Source organism: Xenopus laevis, chromosome 3L (assembly GCF_017654675.1).
Source record: "Xenopus laevis strain J_2021 chromosome 3L, Xenopus_laevis_v10.1, whole genome shotgun sequence".
Lineage (NCBI taxonomy): Eukaryota > Metazoa > Chordata > Amphibia > Anura > Pipidae > Xenopus > Xenopus laevis.
The window spans coordinates 93,334,581-93,354,578 of record NC_054375.1 but is presented as its reverse complement, the minus strand read 5'-3'; the positions used below and the strand labels follow the sequence as shown (position 1 = coordinate 93,354,578).

The window sequence follows — 19,998 nt, the reverse complement described above, 5'->3', positions numbered from 1 at the left end:
ATACGGCTTTACAGACCATTCAGTCAAAACATAGCAGAACATTATAACTTTCAAATCTTTATCTGTTAAAAACAAACTGCAAAAGCTGCATTTTATTTCAGTGCTGGCCTTACGAAGGCAGTAGCCTAGTTGTCACAGATGCTGCTCTTTCATGTCATGTCATGTGATGTTGTATTCTCAAGGCTTATGGCAAATGTGGCAGTTTCTCCACTTGCAGAAGAAACTTGAACCTGGCTGTGCTGTCTTTCAAGGGCTTTAATGATCTGCTTGGTCTAGCTGAAACCAAGGGCAGAAAAAGCACATTTATTGTTACAGTCTAGAACAGGCCAGGCAACTGGCCAGGGTCAGGATTTTTTTTTTTATAGTGGAGGAGAAATTGTAACTTGCACCATGAGTCTAAGGCTCATGCTATATGGGGCATTTGCCCCATAAACACAGGCTGAGAATCAGCTGATCCACTGGCATTTACCCACTCCTGTGTCTGCACCCAGAAGCACTGTGTTGGCTTGGGACAGATTTCAGCGAGAAAATGCACTGCTTTAAAGGGTAGATTTTGCTGCAGAACCATGAAACTTTGCAGCTTTGCAATAAAATCTTCTCTGTGTGCTCGCTGATGGGCCAACGCTATGCCTGTCAGTGGCAAACAACAAGTTTAAGTAGTCAACAGGGTCAGAGTAATAGTCTGCCTTAAATGGGTTTTTATTTTAGTTAGGGTAGTATTTGAAGTGTTCTTCCTGACTAAAATAAATTATGCAGGTTTCTACAGAGTTTTCTCTGAATATGCACAAAAGTAATTGTACAAGCAATAGCAAGGCTGCTCTGCATTTCATTGTAACTAGAATGTTGCTTTAGCTTTTATTTGTCAAGCAATGTTATTGCATAGGAGCTGCTAGGGATGCATCACACTGATGATATATAATGTTATATTATGCAGTTGTGGCCAAAATATTGGCACCTTAGCACTTTTTTCAAATAAATTACTTAATTTATCTACTTCAAGAAAAGTTTAAAACCCAGGTTTTCACAAATTCTTGTTTTGCTATTATGATGATGGAACATTATTCCATTTAGAACTTAAGTCCTTTCAGATCTAAAAAAAAAAAAAAAAAATGACACTGACAAGATTGACACCCTAGACTTAAAGGAACCGTAATGTCAAAAAATAAGTGTTTTAAAGTAATGAAAATATAATGCAGTGTTGCCCTGCACTGATAAAACTGCTGTGTTTGCTTCAGAAACACTACTATAGTTCATATAAATAAGCTGCTGTGTAGCAATGGGGGCAGCCAGTCAAAGGAGAAAAGGCTCAGGTTACACAGCAGATAGCAAATAAGCTCTGTCTGTCTAATGGTGTTATCTGTTATCCATTAGTTAACCTGTGCCATATAGCTGTTTTTCAATTTCCATAGTTGCTCCACAGCAGCTTGTTTATATGATCTATAGTAGTGTTTCTGAAGCAAACACATCAGTTTTATCAGTGCAGGGCAACACTACATGATATTTTCACTACTTTAAAGCACTTTAATTTTTTTGGTTTTACTGTTCCTTTAATATTCAGTAGTATGCCCTTTGAAGGATTTAAGGAAAGTGCTTCATATTGCAACAAATTAGCTTTATGCATGTTTCTACTGACAGTTTGAATCACACTTTGCAAACTGCTCCAGTTCTCCCAAGTTTGAAGTGTGCCTTCTCCCAGATGCATTGTTCAGATCTCAAGTGTACAGTAGGACTTAGATCCAGACTTTAACCATTCTTGAGTACTTTATGAAATGTGTTTCAGTTCTTTGTCCTGCTGATCTGTGTTGGCGACCCAGCTTTCTTACACTAGGTTTAATATTCAGATTAAAAATGCCTTGGTAATCTTCTTATCAGTGAACATCCTGCATGTTTTGACTGTAGGGATGGTGTTCTTTTCTTTGAAGGCTTCATTTGTTTTCCTTTAACAAAGAGATGTTGTAATTTACCAAAAAGCTCTAATTCAGTCTCATCTGTCCACAGGACATTCTCCCAGAAGGATATTGGCTTGTTCAGGTGTGTTTTGGCGAACTCCAGCCGGGCTTTCTTTTGTTTCTGTTCAGCAGTGGGGACTTCCTGGGTCTCCAGCCGTAGAACCCCCTTTTATTGAATTGGCGATGGATGGTGCGAGTTGAAACCTATATATTGTGTCTGATGGTCATCTTCAAGCTGTCTGGCAGTTGATAATTTCTTTCACCACAATTCGAACAATCCTTTTCTGCAAAATTTGATCAATTTTTCTCGCGTCTTCATCCAGGGAAATTGTCTACAGTGCCATGGGCCTCAAATTTCTTAACATTGCATATGGTGGAGACAGTAAAATTAAGGTTTCTGTTGATGGACTTGTAGCCTTGAGATTGTCCATGCTTTCTAATGGATTTGTGTAACTGACCTCCTCATTTACATATTGTATATGCATAGGCAAATCTGCACATTAAAAAATGGCTGTAATGAAATCTGTCATCAGGGCTTTCCACAGCTTAAAATCCTCGCTCTGAAGAGCCATTTGCATTACTTCAAGTAAAAGTTCTGTTCCTTAAGTTTAAAGGAGTGGCCACTTGTCCTTTGTTTTTTTTCCTATGGAAAAAGAACCCCCCCCCACACACACACATACACACATTTGCTCCATTTGTTTTAGTTTAGTTGCCTATTTCTGCTCTCTTTCCAGCTCAATATTCTTCTGCCTGTTTTGAGTGCTCAAATTGGGGTCACTGACCCTGGCAACTAAAAACTACTGCTCTATTAGGCTACAGTTTTATATTTATTGTTAATTTTTATTACTTATCTTTCTCTTCAGGCAGTCTCTCTCTTCCAGCATCTCATTCAAACCACTGCCTGGTTACTAAGGCAAATTAGATCCTAGCAATTGAAATTTGCAGGGCTGCTGAACAAAAACTAAATATGTTTTTTAAAAACACAACAAAAGTTCAATATAAAGGCGAGCTACCCCTTTAAGGCCCTAGGGCCAAAACTGCACTGCATACTCAAGATGAGGCTTTACCAGGGATCTGTAAAGAGACAAAATTATGGTTTCATCCCTTGAGTAAGGGCTCTTACTCATGAGAGTTTTTACCTGCGCTCCCCTGCGTTCTGTTTTTCGGCGTTCAGCCGCAGGGGAGCGCAGGAATAGACGCATTTCATTATTTCAAATGGGGCTGTACTCACACAGGCGCATGTAGGCGCCGAACGTAGGAAAAATGCAGCATGTTGCGTCTCAACCTGCGTTCGGCGCCTACATGCGCCTGTGTGAGTACAGCCCCATTTGAAATAATGAAATGCGTCTATTCCTGCGCTCCCCTGCGGCTGAACGCTGAAAAACGGAACGCAGGGGAGCGCAGGTAAAAACGCTCATGAGTAAGAGCCCTTAACTTAATGCCCTTTTTTATGCAAGGGAGTAGTACATGATTTGATATAGTAGCCCCTGAGTGAAACTGTCTAGAGTTACATAGCTGTTTATCCACAAAAATGCCCAAATCAGCCCCCTACATAATTCCATTAAATTTATAATGATCCTTCATGTTATTTTTGCCCAAGTGTGTAACATTGCATTTAATAGAGTTGAACCTCATTTGTCAATCTGCTGCCCAGTTCTCCAATTTAGTCAAATCTCTCTTCAAAACCCAATATCCTGTGTGGAACTTATAGGTTTGCACAATTTAGAAAAGCAGTACTTTCAATTCCACCTCTGAAAGTAATTTATGAACAAATTAAAAAGACCAAAGACAGACCCCTTACAGTATTCCACTAATATGGGAAATGTTCCATTTCCTGCCACTCTTTGTAACCTATCCTTCAGCCGATTCTCAATACCAGTACAAATATGTTTTGGGATAATATTCCTTAATTTAACCATTCACTTGCCATCAAATGCATTAGCAAAGTCTAAGTAGATCACATCCTCTGCCACCCATTGTCCAGGCTTCTGCTCACCACCTCACTGAAGGCAATTAAATATGTCTGGCAAGATCTATGTAAGACTATTTTGGCTCAACCCATAGTATTGTGATGTGATTAAAATGTATTCTGTATCTTATCCCTTATTATTCTCTATAAAATGCTTTCCTGATGTCAAACTAACAGGCCTATAGCTTTCAGGCTGAGAATGAGACTCCTAATGTCTTATTAGCATTTAGGCAATCTTCCAATGCACCATGCCAGACATTAAAGAATTCTGGAATATTAAAGGAAAACTATACCCCCAAAATGAATACTTAATCAACAGATAGTTTATATCAAATTGAATGACATATTAAAGAATCTTACTAAACTGGAATATATATTTACATAAATATTGCCCTTTTACATCTCTTGCCTTGAACCACCATTTCGTGACTCTATCTGTGCTGCCTCAGAGATCACCTGACCAGAAATACTACAACACTAACTGTAACAGGAAGAAGTGAGGAAGCAAAAGGCAGAACTCTGTCTGTTAATTGGCTCATGTGACCTTACATGTGGTTTGTATGTGAGCACAGTGAATCGTACGATCTCAGGGGGCGGCCCTTATTTTTTAAAATGGCAATTTTCTATTTATGATTACCCAATGGCACATACTACTAAAAAAGTATATTATTATGATAATGGTTCATTTACATGAAGCAGGGTTTTACACATGAGCTGTTTTACTCAGTATCTTTTAATAGAGACCTACATTGTTTGGGGGGTATAGTTTTCCTTTAAGTAAAATGGTTTACTTAATAACTAAGCTCTCTTAGTACTGGGGAATGAATACAATTATCTCTATTTGCTTTTACATGTTCAACTCTGTTTTGAATGTCCTTCAGCCAGCTGTCATCAGTATTTAAATTAATCACACTGGGTCTGTTGATAAGGAATTACTCTGTTTTTTTACCCCCTCCTTGTTAATATAGTCATGCATACAAACACATGCAGCAGAATGAGACACACCTTTTCTAAGTTCAGACTGGCTGAATGTGTGTATATTGCAGACACCTACATCACAGTGCATCAGGGTTCACTTCTAAATCATCTGCTTGAATATTTCACAGAACCTCTGAAAGGTGCTGCTAATTTTGTCCAGACCATGTTGTTTGGAATTAGAGTAACATTTTTTCTATCTTTTTTTTCTGCTGTTTTACTGCAAAACACATGAATTACATATGTGAATACCATAGCATTATTATAATTAAAATGTTATAGCAGAACAGGTGCATTATTGAAAAAAGTGCAAAGGTGTCTATATGTTTGGGCACAACTCTATATCTAGCTGTAAGCATTTAAGACTCTCGTTAGAATGCAGCAAATCCTCAGACTCGTTTTTAACAGTCACTTTGTATAACTATCTTTTGTCATTTCTAGGCATACCAACCCTACAGTGGAAAACGGACAGACCCACCCGTGCCAAAAAGTCATCCAGGAAGTAAGGAACCACATGGTCGTTCATAGTCCTTAGTTGGACTTACAGCCTAAATTACCTGCCACACATGCACACATGTTAATTACATTAGAATGCTTTTTGTAAGTTTTTGTTAAAATGATAATTTAGGTCAGGGGAGCACAGGGAATGTGATGCAACTAGCTACTCTCTTATTTTTAGGTGATTGTTGTTGCCAGTCAAGCCACTTGAAGGGGGAGGGGAAACACATGGGACTATAGCTGCTGAGTACAGGCAATATAATTTAATTATAAAGAAGATTGTAACCTTTTTAACAGCTCAACCCTCCCCCGCAGTACTGGGGACCCCCTAAACTTTCCTGTTTTACCTGGTTTTAGATAGAAGGGTTGCATAGCAGAGCTGGCAAGTGCCATCTTGCTTTTCTGAATAAACTTGCACTTCACTTAGTCCTGTTGAGATCACAAAGAAGAGGACCTGAAGTAGCTGCCAACTCAGTTTTTCTACTGTGCTTTGAGACCAGGTACAGCAAGTAAAGTTTAGGGGGTCCACAGTAGTGTGGCAGGGTGTTGCCATTGGAGGGTGCAATCTGTTAAAATTGTTTTATTCCCTTTAATATATGGTCGGATGTACATCAACCCTATTCCTGCTCACATGAAAACAATGTTTTGCTTCCAGTTGATGAACATAGATCACAGTTTGTTTTTTCTTTTTTTTAAAGATATGGCCTGTGTTGTCAGAAACCATGAACAAGCACCGTGCTGACAATCGAATTGTTGAGCGCTGTTGTCGATGCCTTCGCTTTGCTGTGCGTTGTGTGGGGAAAGGATCTGCTGCGCTCCTCCAGCCATTAGTCACACAGGTACTGTGACACATTTAGTGCGATCAAATGACGGAATCTGATCTTCCACTGTTGAGTATTATCGGCTGCATTACTACTTCTCAGCAGTTTTGGCACAAGCCAGTTTTTTATAGGAGTTTGAATTGAATTGAGCTTCTTAACAAACTGTCTCCCAAATATGGCAGACTTGGATATTTTATAGAAAAGGTGCTGATACAAGACTTTTAATAGATGGAAGATTATCTAGATAAAACACATATTAGGAGTCATTTACAGCTGTACAGAGCACAAACCCAAATTTCCTCCCTAGGCACTTGTGCCATTACCACTGCCATGTGTAAGCTGTAGTTTGTGCCGAAAATCTTCTATAGCTCCTGCCTTCAAGATGTGCAAGGTAGGAGTACGCCAGGGGACACCCTTGTATTGTCTTTATAGCATGCAGTGCTGGTAGTGCTCCATTCTGCAGTGCATTGTGCCTGTAGGTAGCACATCCAGCGGGCAAAGTGTAACGTGCAAGATACATTGGGTTTGTGCCTGTTTTGTAAATGAAACCGCATATATGCTGCAGGTAAAATTTTATGTGCACATAGGTTCTTTGTTCTCACTGGCACATGGCCACAGTGCTTTTGGCATTGTGTTCTGCAATCAAATGAAAATGAAAATGAAATGTTTGGTAGGAACCATGCCAGCAATAAGAGTGTAAAACAAATTTAAAGTGACTAAATCATTTATGACTTATGAACACTTGGAACTAGTCAACTGTTTAGATATATTTGTTTTTCTTCATTTTTTTCAGATGGTAGAGGTGTACCATATTCACCAGCATTCATGCTTCCTGTACCTTGGCAGTATCCTAGTGGATGAATATGGAATGGAGGAAGGCTGCCAGCAGGGACTGCTGGATATGCTACAGGTCAGTTTTATTAACACAGCTTTGTTCTAACTAACTGGGAGCAAAGCAAAATGTAGTCCTGTGCAGTGTTCTCTGCCTTCCTCATTAATTTTTTTGCAGCATTTTGCTGTACTGTCACTGGTTTGCAAATCAAAAGTGCCAACAAATGTTAAGAAAATTAGAATATTTCAAAGAAATATATTTAAAGTGTTTGTAATTTTAGGCTCTATGTATCCCAACGTTTCAACTCCTGGAGCGGCAAAATGGTCTCCGAAATCACCCAGATACTGTAGATGACCTGTTCAGATTGCTTACCAGGTAACCTTGCCAATGTCTGTGGATTGTTTTAAGAAAATGGTAAAAGATGATAATGCTGACATGGAGTGAGTAGTATTTCTAAAGAGACATACTGTCATCTGGTAAAAATATTTTTTTTAACACCTAAAACCTATTTCATATGGTCGGTTAATAAGATTAGTGTTGAAAAATGATTGTGACTCTTTGAGTGTTTTTTTTCTTTGAGTCATGGGATTTTATCTGTCTGTATAGACATGATCAGTCCATAGCTAAATCAGTATTAATTGGTAACAGGCCGGAAGATGAGAAAAGGTGACCCTTCGTATTATGAACCTCTCCTTTTAGTTGCCCTCTTACTCACAAGTCAGGGTTGTGATTTAAATAAAAAATCAGGTTTTCAGACCACACATACATCTACTTTTTTAGCACCTTTGCCAGACGAGGATTTTCGCATTTAATGATCTGAAATCCTTTTAGTAGTGTTCCAAATCAGGCTGATCCAGTTGTATGGCAGGAAAACAATGTGGATCACATTTGGAGCCTGTCTAAAACCATCATGAGAAGTCTGCATCCACAGCCCAATGCAGCCCTCGCATGACAGGTATTTAGAGCAACCCCAGACGACACAAAGAAGGCCATTGTTTTGGCCTCTACTCCCACATCAATAAGCTGGAAAAACAGGATGGCTCAGGTACGCCAGGCAATATGCAAGTAAAAAAGTCGCTATAACTAGAACGTAAGTAGGTCTCTTGTTATAGTTCCTCTCATTCACTGAACCAGACATTTGTTTGGTTAAAAAAAAATTAAAATAGATGGTGCTAACTTTATGAATGTAGCATTCAGCAACACACACACGTATTCCTATTTATAGAGAACAAGTTTTATTTATGATCTGAAGTAGCTACAGTTGCTTGGTTAGGCAAGTAAACATGTTTAGTGGACTTTGAAAAGATAGTTCACCTTATAGTAACTGAGAATTTGGAGAAAATATGAAATTGATCTTAATTTATTTACATTATTGTTCAGCACTCCGGCTTGGAAATTAAGTTGTTTGATCGCTAAGGCTTTTCCCTAGCTACCAGGCAGTAGTTTGGCCATTAGAAGGGCTGATGGCTAGTAGATGGCCTGAATGGAAAGCTAAGCAACATATTCAACAAAGGTGTTCAACATATATAACATACTCTCTGTCCGGGATCAACTGCAGTCACTCACACTTTGTATTAAAACGTCATCTATTTATTTCATCCATTAAAAGCTGTTAATATGATTATTGGCTACAATTCAGTGTCTACATATGCAAAGCTGCTGACGCGTTCGTGACCACGTGGGTCACTTCCTCAGAGCACTGGTTACGAAACGCGTTAGCATCTTTGAAAATGTAGACACTGAATTGTAGCCAATAATCAAATTAACATCGTTATGCAAATAAAACCCAATTTTGGGCTTTCAGGGTTTTTACACTAATGAAGCACAGTGCATTTTGTCAGTAATTGCTGTTGGGTGGAAATAGAGCAGCAGACAAAACACTGAACACTTGTATGTGTCCACCATGGTTCTTTTTATTACTATAAAGATCAATGACAGGCACACAGGGGTGTTTTGTCTGCTGCTCTCTTTCATAATTTTTTTTTTTTTAATTATTTGTTAGTCATATTAAAACACTTGAAGCACAAGATATTAGGTGTTTGTATCAAGACATTCAGGACAGTGCACTAACAGCTAACACTCCCTCCCAGGTTTGTACAGCGCTGTCCCGTCGTCCTTCTGCGCAGTCAGATTGTGATCCACGTGTTGCAGTGGGCTATAGCTGCCACTGCTCTAGACCATCGGGATGCCAACTGTAGTGTCATGAAGTTCCTGCGTGATCTTCTACACACCGGGGTGTCCAATGATGTGAGTGCCTTATCAATTTGAATCTTTTTTCCTCCCTTTTCATAAGAAGAATGCAGCCTTTACTGAAGGCTTGGTGTTCTACTGTCTTTCTTTTTCTCTTTTGCTGCCTTGCTGCTTAAAATAAGATCAGTTCAGTGGGAAGCTTGATTCATAAACATTGTTTATAGTATGTATATAATATGACCACCGTGCAGAGAGGCATCTAAGATTGAGGAGACATGGTGGGCAGTGCACAGGTTTTCTAAAAAACAGAGAAGTCCCAGAATCTATCACTTCATCATGGAACATACTAAAGAAAGTTTTGAAAGACAGTCTGGGGCAGAGAGTCTGGGGCAGAGAGTCTGGGGCAGAGAGTCTGGGGCAGAGAGTCTGGGGCAGAGAGTCTGGGGCAGAGAGTCTGGGGCAGAGAGTCTGGGGCAGAGAGTCTGGGGCAGAGAGTCAACAAAGTATTTATGCACCTTTTTTACTTAAGTCCAGCAGAATGAGCTTGTGTCAAAAAAAGGGGGTATTTTTGCACTTTATGTTGCCGGCCTGTTTATATATTTTGCTCTCACCCACAGAGGTAATATTTTGGCCACCATGCAACTGCATAAAGTCCAGGTTAAAATCTGTCACAGCTAAAATGCTTCTTGATTAACTGCATATACAGTGAAAACCTATATTATTAGAATTCTGTTTGGGGCCCATTATCCAGAAACTATGAATTACGGAAAAGCCATCTCCCATAGAATAATAAAACAGTACCCTGAACTTGATCCACACTGATATAACCAATCCTTATTGGGAGCAAACCCCGCCTATTGGGTTTTATTTAATGTTTACATGATTTTCTAGTAGACTTAAGGTATGAAGATCCAAATTACGGAAAGATCGAGAAAACCCCAGGTCCTGAGCATTCTGGATAACAGCTTCCAAGTATTCTGGATAACAGGTCCCATACTGTCCAAAAGTGTTTTAGCTGCACCACTTGTAACTGCTTACTGTACTCTTACTCGGCCATGCAAACTTAAAAAAAAACTGGATAGGGACCCAGCCCTTGGTACTTAGAGTGCTGTTTTACAGTAACCACTTTTTACAATAACTTTTTAATGTTTCTATACAGCATGAAGAAAACTTTGAGATTCGTAAAGACTTAATCCATCAAGTTCTGGCTCAAGTAGGGCAGCAGTTGGTAAGCCAGCTAATCCATGCTTGCTGCTTCTGCCTTCCACCCTACACACTCCCTGATGTAGCCGAGGTTTTCTGGGAGGCTATGATCTTTGATAGGCCGGTAAGTATGAGCACCTATAACTTCAACAAGCACAAAATACTTTGATTTTGCAGCATGTATTGGAGGCATTCATTTGCACTTTTTCTAATGTAGAGAATTCCATGGTCAAAGTAGATGTCGCTCTTTCTTGTTTTTTAGGACCACTCCTTCCAAGTGAACAAGCTTTTAAAGCCAATTTCTTCTATGACCATGTTAATATAAATCATTTTTATTTCTGCACATATAAATTGGGTTATAAACCCATGGCTATAGCATAGCAATGTGTTAACTAGGGAATTACTACATTTAAGAGAACTTTCATGTTTTCAGACATTTTGCCGTTGGTTGGAATCCTCTCTGAAGAGTTTACCAAAGGAGATGTCAGGGGGAGCAGCAACGGTCACAAACAAACAATTAACAGATTTCCACAAACAAGTCACAAGGTAGGTGAATAATTGCTTAAATACTAATGAATAGGGCTCATAGAAGTGCTGGGTGTGAAGAGAGTCTGTGGGTCTCTTCGGATATCCCATGATCCTGTTGCATGGTACATCTCCAGTTTGAACAGATCATCTGTAATGTGACTTACATGGCCAGATATTGGACAGTATGGTCAAAAGAAGCCAAACAGCCCAACCATATCTGCTCATGTATGTACAACTTTAAACACATAAATGCCTCAACTATGTGTGTATAACCAGCTTTATTTCAACATTTTGCTTTTTCCCTTACAGCAGCACATTGAGTCATTGGCAAACACAGGCCCACCCTTTTAAAGGGGAACATTTGCCATCTGAATACAGTGATTTTTTTAATGTTTGTGTTCTAAAGATGTAACAAATATACTGGTTTTAGTTCAAATATGGCATCTTTCACAAAAGACCTGTGATTACCTGCAACCAATTGCAAACAAACAGGATTTGATACTACTTGTTTATCGTATAGTAACTTTATTGTGCTGTATTTTTGTTTTTCTTTCAGTGCTGAGGAATGTAAACAGGTATGTTGGGCTCTGAGAGATTTCACCAGGTTATTCCGATAGCTGTGCTCCCTCGTAAGGCCTGTCTTCTTAGGTACGTATCAAGATAGAGCATGTTTCTTAAGTGCTGACCATATATCAGTCTCTCTTCAGCTAAACTACACGGAAACTAAATTCCAGCTGGTCACAACACCACTTGCACTTTTTCATCCAGGTTAGAAAAAGAAAACCAAAGGCACTTGTGACTGATGAAGCATAATCTGGAGCATGGGAATGCAGATTAGGTCTAAAATGGGACAATAGTGTGAAATACAAGAGTAATTTTATAGTGGTATGGGATCCATTATCTAGAAAGTCCCGAATTACAGTAAAGGTTGTCTCCCATAGACTCCATTTTATCCAAATAATCCAAATTTTTAAAAATGATTTCCTTTTTCTCTGTAATAAAACAGTACCTTGTACTTGATCCAAACGAAGATGTAATTAATCCTTATTGAAAGCAAAACCAGCCTATTGGGTTTATTTAATGTTTATATGATTTTCTGGTAGACTTAAGGTATGAAGATCCAAATTACAGAAAGATCCGCTATCTGGAAAACCACAGGTCACGATCATTCTGTATAACAGACCCGATACCTGTACCAGGTTATTGCCTGGTATTTGGTTGTCAGTGTTTGTCTTCATTCTCTGGTGATAGTTACACGAGTGCACCTTTCAACAGTTTCTGCTCTGGGGATTGGTCTGTGATAGTTTGCAGTAGGGATGCACTGAATCCAGGATTTGGTTTGAGATTTGTCCAGGATTCAGCCGAATCCTTCTGCCCGGCTGAACCGAATATGATTCCTAATGTGCATATGCAAATTAGGATTAGGGAGGGAAATCGTGTCACTTTTTGTCACAAAACAAGGAAATAAAAAATGTTTTCCCTTTCCCACCCATTATTTGCATATGCAAATTAGGATCCGGGTTTGGTATTATGCCAAATCTTTCGCAAAGGATTCAGGGCATTGTCTTTAATACTAAAATTCCAGGTCATTTTCTATTGGGAAATAGACCAAATAGAAGATCAATGTATGAAAGAAATGTTAATTTGAGTTTGCATTTTATTTTAGTTGGGAAGTTACTGTGCTGCATATGAGAAAAACTATATATGGTTCATTTTACCTGCTGGGGTAAACTTCACTCATCATTGTGCTCTTTTTCTCCTTCAGAGACGGCAGGTTACCCAGTCTACTCAGATGGCACCTTCTGAACAGAGAACCATTGTGGAACGGCTTCTATAACCCCCTAGTGTGTGTCATGCCAAAAGGGGGACGCAGAGCAATAGTCAGCGAAAAGAATACCAGGCGAGCTTTGAGGAAAGCGTCCCTGTGTTACGTGTGCTGAAGAATCTAAAATGAAAACTGGGGAAAAAAAGAGCTTTAAAGTTTAAACCCTTCACTTCTGAACAGGGTCAATGTTCCGTACAGAGCTGTGGTGAATTGTGATGGCCATAAAATGAAGCCACTCTCTCCACAGCAATAAGGCAATCTGTGAGCAGCCAGCCAGCCCGCTGTACACTGGCAAGTGATTCCCCAGTAGTGCCAGGTATTCCTAGACCTCGGGGATGAAGGGGTACTCTCAAAGCAAGTGTGGGGTCCCTGGGCACCACACTTGAATTTTGAGATGGGATGAATCAGGTAAAGGAGGTGGGGGATAAAGGGGTTAGAGCTTTCCTTGATGGACTCGTTTTAAAATAATAAAAATGAACAAAATAAACAGAAAAAAAGAAAAAGTAATAAAATTGAAAAAAAAAGAAAATATAGCCGTTTAAATATCAATGGCCGACGGAGTTGGGATTTGCGTGGAAGCAAACAGAAAAACTGAAATAATGGAGCTAAACTTTCTGTGAAATGAAACAAGACAAACATGCAAAATAAAATTTAAAAAATGAGCTGAAGTTATCCTTTTATGACTCACCTTTCTGTGCATCATTAAAGGCATGCTGATACAATCAAAATGCCTACGTTCTGGCAGGAAAAAAATATAAAATGGGTGGTGTTTTGTTTTAGAGAAAACTATTGTTTTTGAAACTTTTCCGGCATGAAATATATTTCCTTTGTAACTCAGGGTCGCTGTCGACTTTCTGGCAGTAAAACGGCATTCCTGTCTTGCTTTGTGGGTGGTGAAATCTCTAGATGCAGACTCTCACACTTCCATTATTTGTCAAGCTTAATTATGGCACTGCCACCTGCACAATTTGGTTATATAGTAAACGAAAGGAGTTTTGCACAATGAAAGAATTCAGTTAAAATATACATTAATTAAAACATTCTGTAATATTATTTGTGAATGGGTTTGCCATCAAAAGCAGCGTGACTTTTACTGTTCTCAGTTTGCCAGTCTACAGAAAGTGTATGAAACATCTGATGCCAAGACTACACTCCCCACAATACCTTCCATTCTTCTATTGTTCTTTTTCTGTAAATCAGTGCTGTCCAACTGGTGGCCCCGTGAATCACCCTTGTGTGGCCCTCCATTGAAAGATGGTTGCTTTGATTGCTTACCCTTGTGTAAGATTCAAAATGTATCAGAACTGAGATATACTGACGCCTGCATTGTTGACACCTCTGATCCAGGCTGTTAAAGCATTGTTCACACTTGTAATTAACACCTTCAAGACCCTGTGTGGTTCACACCTCCAAGGACATCCATTGTTCAATGACAAAGTTAGAGGAGGGGGTTAAGCCCTCAAGAATGATTTAAAAAAAACTAGGTGTAAAGTTGAGGGCAAGGACTGGTTTTGGGTTGGATGGGCTGTACCTCGATGAGGAGGGTGCAGCTGCTTTGGGTGAGAAGATGGCTAGAAGGTTGGTGGAGATTTTTGAGTAGGAGGGTAGGGTACAGTAAGGGATTATGTGGAAGACAGGTTAGATGAGGTAGGGGGCATTGTAAGAGAAAATGGGGGAGGAAATTTGTTTTGGGGTACTCTTAAGGACGGGGAGAACCATATGTATTCACAAACTGATCATGCTGGTTCCATTATTAAAGGAAAATGATACCCCCCAAACAATGTAGGTCTCTATAATAAGATATTGCACAAAACAGCACATATGTAAAACCCTGCTTCATGTAAATAAACCATTTTCATATACTTTTCTAGTAGTATGTGCCATTGGGTAATCATAAATAGAAAATTGGCATTTTAAAAAATAAGGGCCGCCCCCTGGAATTGTAGGATTCACTGTGCACACATACAAACCACATGTAAGGTCACATGAACCAATTAACAGACAGAGTTCTGCCTTTTGCTTCCTCACTTCTTCCTGTTACAGTTAGTGTTGTAGTATTTCTGGTCAGGTGATCTCTGAGACAGCACAGATAGAGTCACGAAATGGTGGTTCAAGGCAAGAGATGTAAACGGGCAATATTCACTTAAATATATATTCCAGTTTGGTAAGATTCTTTAATATGCCACTTAATATGATATAAATTATCTGTTGCTTGAGTATTCATTTTGGGGGTATAGTTTTCCTTTAAATGTAAGTTTGCAAATGCAATGAGTATGACTGGTAAAATGGGAGAGCTGGAGGGAAAATATGATGTGATTGGTGTGGCTGAAACATGGCTGAATAAGTCACATGACTTGGCAGTTAATTTCAGTGGCTATACTTTGGGGGGGGGGTGCACAGAAGCGCGTACCGACGTGCAGGGAAGTGCAAAGAAACTGGGAGAGAAGGGACCGGACAAGGGGTAAGAGACAGAGCAGGTAAGTGCCTGACACCCCCCCCCCCCCAGATTTGCACCCTACGCTCGTGCCTACCCCTAGTTCCGGCCCTGTTGCCTGCCCTATGTCCCCTGTGTGTGCCATACTCTGTCTGTGGGAGGTGAACCTGGTGGGGGTTTGTTAGAATTTTGGAAATACATATTAGGGGCTCCTAAGGTGTTTAATCATGTGCTGGGGGGGGGTTGCTGTGCTTTCCACAGGAGGAGGCATATGGATTTAAGGATATGACAATAATAACCATATCGTTTTTAGTGTGCTACCACCATTAATGTGAGTATGGTCTTAACATTTTTTTTGTGACCATGTGTGTGGTTTAAAAAGGGGAAGTGGTCAACACTTGCTTCCATTATTGGCCCTCCACCACGTAGACCTGAGAAATTCCAGTCCTCTGTATCACAGAACATGTAAGGCACTGTGGGAACTGGAGTCATGGCTGGAGAGCTGGCTGCCAGTACAATGATTCAATTTAATAGTCGGGGAATGGACACAAGAGAATTGTAAGAGACAAGCTACTTTCACTTGCAGTTACTTTATAATCATTATGGGGAACTAGCAGAAAACAACCATTTATATAAGCTTATCCTGCATGAAGAGAGACAGACTGCTGAGAAGGGGGGAAATGAAGAATATCTTGATTTTGTCAGCAATGGTACAGGAACTCATCCAGAAAGCTCTGAATTACAGGAAGGCCATCTCCTATAGAGTCCACATTAAGCAAATAATTCAAATTTTTTTCTTTTTCTCTGTGTAACAATAAAACAGGGCCTTGTGTTTAATGGTGACTAAGCTGCATGAATCCATATTGGTGGCAAAACAATCCTGTTGGGTTTATATAATGTTTAAATATCTTTTAGTAGACTTAAGGTATGGTGACCTGAATTCTGGAAAACCCCAGGTTCTTTTGCTGCCAGTTCATCTATTTTTTCATCATTTTTTTAATGTTTTAGAGCTAAACTCAGAGTTAGAGAGCTGAAAAGCAGAAAGTTGTGTTGTGTTCTGTTAGACATCCACTCACTCCAGCCTTGATACATTACATTTTTGTCTCACTATATTAGAAACATATTTTATTTTGCACAGCCTATTTACTCAGTTTTTATTTTTACACTGAACTGTTCTTTTAACAAGGGTCAACATATCACAAGGGTCATTTTGTTTCCAGAGCTTATTCAGCTGTTGTTTCTCACTATGACAGTAGTGAATGAATACAGTATCGTTATTTGGTTGTTACTGATAATTTAGCAGCCCTTGTGCATTCTTTAAAGAATTATTGTGGGTCTCTCTTGTTAAGTTTATACCTTACATTTTCAGTTCCCAAGAAAAAGAATCAGACTAACTCTACGAAACAAAAAAAGAGAGAGATAAAAAAGAGGGGATAGGGGGGAGAATGGTGTGCTCAGCTGCTCTGGTTGATTTGTTAACTAGGTAGGCATTTCTATTTTTACTAGTCGTGAGATATGCTTTAAGGGTGCTCCTGTCTGGTTACAGCTTCTTAATAAAGTCTGACTCCATAAGTGTTACCCAGGCAGTCCAGGTTAAAACAAAGGCTGCTTGTTTATCGTGTAGGGAGGACACCATCTCTTCCATACACATCATATGACCCATCCCAGTGACCCATTCAACAAAGTATGGTGGCTCTATGGATTTCTAGTGCCTTGGGATTACCAACCTTGCTACCCCAAGACAACAACCCACTACTGAGTTTTTATATATAATATTTGGTCCGGGGAGCATGGACAGTGGGCCAAGCGATGGGTCTTTCACGAGCGGCCTACCACCAAGTTTATTGACAACCTGAAATACCTTACTCCAGAACAAGTCTAACTTTTTACATTTCCACTAAATGTGTAGCATAGTTCAAATGTCCTCGTTACAATGCCAGCACATACTGTAGTTGATGTAGTATGGTAGATTTTGTGTAGTACCTCAGGGCATCTATACCATCTACAGATTATTTTAAAATTGGTTTCTTTTGCTTTGCAGGCTATGGAAATTTTGTGGGTGAAGAAGAAACAGGTTTTTCATTGCTCATCAGTATATGTGGCCTTTAGTTCCTTCGCCCACTTACAAATATATCTATGGCGGTAATTTCCGTCTTGGTTTTCCATTAATTTATAAAGTGCTGAGGTTAGCTGTTCAACAGGGGGTTTCTATACACAGTAATTCTCAAAGGTGGATGTTGTAATGTCAGAATGGGCTTATTTAAGAAAACGAGGAGCTAATGTTTGAGTTGTTCATATTTCAGTTTATACAGAAAGGCTCCTTCTTTACCTGGGCAGATCTCAGCCAAGGGGACCAGAGCTATCTTTTAAAACTTAGAAACACATAAAGTGTTCAATGAGATTCTTGTCCAGGAATAGACCTTTTGTCATACCCTGGGGAAAGGTGGGGTTACCAATAATCGGAGTGCAGGGTCCTCTGCTTGAAATAAGGGATGGTGACCTCTTGAGGAATTTGTCTGCTAGTCGGAGGGACTCTCTACAGATCGTTGGCAGTTGGGAGGTGGCCGGTCTTTGTGCTGGGGTAGCTACAACCAACCTTAAATAGGTCTATCAATTAAGGCTTGTTCTATATGAATCCATTTATTCGTGGTGTGGTAGTGAAACCATTCTACTATCCTTCCTAAGGTGGTTGCTCTTAGGTAATGCTTAAAATCTGGAAGGCCCAGTGTCTTGCTGCGGGTTTGGGTTTTTTCATTTAGCCTAGATTTACTATTAGCCCAGATGAAAGATTGTATTGCTGTCTGTAGTAGGTCAAACAATTGCCTTGGGAGTTCTATGGGAATGGTGTGTAATACTTTTAGGACCCTAGGTAATATGTTCATTTTAATTATGTTAATTCAGGCGAACCAGGAAATATTGGGTAGTTGCCACTTGTGTAGGTTCGTTGTTTTGCGAGGGTCAGAGGATTTAGTCTGGGCAACTGGGGCAGCTTTAAAGGTATGTGGATCCCCAAGTATTTTATGGATTCTGTGCTCCACTTAAATGGAATGTTGGCTTGTAATTGTGTTAAACTAAGGGGCCAATTCACTAAATTCGAGTGAAGGATTCGAAGTAAAAAAACTTCGAATTTTTGTGCTCGACTATCGAATTGGCGTAAATTCGCCTGAGTAGAATGATTCGAATAGATCAAGGGCAAAAATGCTGCGACTATTCGCCATTCGATAGTCGAAGTACTGTCTCTTTTAAAAATACTTCGACTGCCTACTTCGCCACCTAGAACCTACCGAATTGCTTTAAAAGCTTATGGGAAAGTCCCATAGGCTTGTTTTCCAAGTTTTTGATAGAATAAAAAGGCATTAGATCGAATGAAAATCCTTTGAGCGAATATTCGATTGAGCGCCTATTCGCCTGGCGAATATTCGCCAATTCGACTATTCGCCAGCGCGTAAATTCGCCCGAATTGCCTATTCGATTCTATTCTATTCCCCAGTCGAATTTCAAGGGATTTAACCCCTCGAAATTCGACCCTTGATGAATTTGCCCCTAGGTGTTAGTAATGAACCTCTTTATTGTGCACAACCTCTATACTATTCTATTCATCTGATGCTGCAAACTCCTGGAAAAGTCTCATTGCACAGACCTTGCACACAGGTCTTGTGCTTATTATGGGTTGTCTGCTTTCTATGGACTATTTACTAGCCAATGTTTACCTTCCATACTGAATAGGTACTTGCCCACTGGTAAAATGTCTCTGGGGTATGTGGCAGTCAGCCATTGTGACTTATTTGGCTTTTGCTAAGTGTTCCCCCTGCAGGCAATGTTGTCAGTCTTGCCCCAACATTCTATATGTAGCATCGTATGTTTCTGCTCAGATAGAAACCTCAGGCATTCTCTGTGTGGGCAATGATGGACACGTGAAGTATGCCTCCTGCTATGGATACCCCACCTGCAATATCAAATGTAACCAAGGTAAGAAAAATTGTAACAACACTGTTTCAGCTTGCAATAGGCCAAATATAAGAAGCTTCATCCATTTTCCATGACACATTTAGATCTGTGCCACAGGCTTCAGCCACCTGGGTAGCAAGAACAGTTGAGCATTTTGGTCAGGATCTGCAGGGGAGATGGAAGGATGGAGAGCTTCAGCTATCTTTCAAACTGCTGGAACCCAAAGCAATTTTCAGTGTCCTGAAGGCTTTGTAAACATTTTCTTATATATAAACGTTTTACAAGAAAACATGTTCAAGAGGGAAAGAGTCAACCAAAAAAATTAAAGCATATCTGAATCAAGTCCACCACTAAAATGCAGGTACGGTACAAGTATGGGTAAACATTTATAGGAGATGTAAACCTTTTAAGTAAATTAATCTAAAACAGGTCAGAGTGATAGTCTCGGCATTTTTACAATTTACTTTTTTTTTTTCCAAGATTTTTTACCACCAACAGTCAGGTTTTTGGACTGTGATGGGGAGAAAGTTGACATGAAAGAACTGTTCTTCTCATGCTTTCTTTAGGAAATACAGATACCGTACATAACTTTCATCATGTCTTTCAACATCATCAGTGACACCCTCCCATTGTCGTGCCCTAGGCCTGTGCCTCTTCTCTAGTTCTGGCCCTGAACACTTTTCCCTATGGGATCACAGTCAGAAAACTGACAGTAGGTGGCACTGTAGTGGTTACAACATTGGTATTAGAAGTAAACAATTTTACATTGTAAACATTTACATTTACTTTAAGAAGACATGTTTAACCAGTACAGGGTGGTCATTGC

The 19,998-nt window shown here is 39.6% G+C and overlaps 1 protein-coding gene across 2 annotated transcripts in view; it reads left to right on the top strand.

Moving 5' to 3' along the window:
- Positions 1-13,452, top strand: part of tnpo3.L (transportin 3 L homeolog) — a 39,045-nt gene extending 25,593 nt beyond the window's left edge. The window contains exons 15-24 of one of the 2 annotated variants that reach the window (XM_018252806.2): positions 1,999-2,031; positions 5,335-5,395; positions 6,090-6,230; positions 7,006-7,122; positions 7,325-7,419; positions 9,135-9,291; positions 10,394-10,561; positions 10,871-10,983; positions 11,522-11,613; positions 12,731-13,452. In XM_018252806.2, coding sequence (XP_018108295.1) covers positions 1,999-2,031; positions 5,335-5,395; positions 6,090-6,230; positions 7,006-7,122; positions 7,325-7,419; positions 9,135-9,291; positions 10,394-10,561; positions 10,871-10,983; positions 11,522-11,582 — 946 coding nt within the window. In that variant the 3' untranslated portion in view covers positions 11,583-11,613; positions 12,731-13,452. The remainder of the gene's footprint in view (positions 1-1,998; positions 2,032-5,334; positions 5,396-6,089; positions 6,231-7,005; positions 7,123-7,324; positions 7,420-9,134; positions 9,292-10,393; positions 10,562-10,870; positions 10,984-11,521; positions 11,614-12,730) is intronic. The other variant, XM_018252807.2, reaches the window with a different exon arrangement.
- Positions 13,453-19,998: the final 6,546 nt, after the last annotated feature.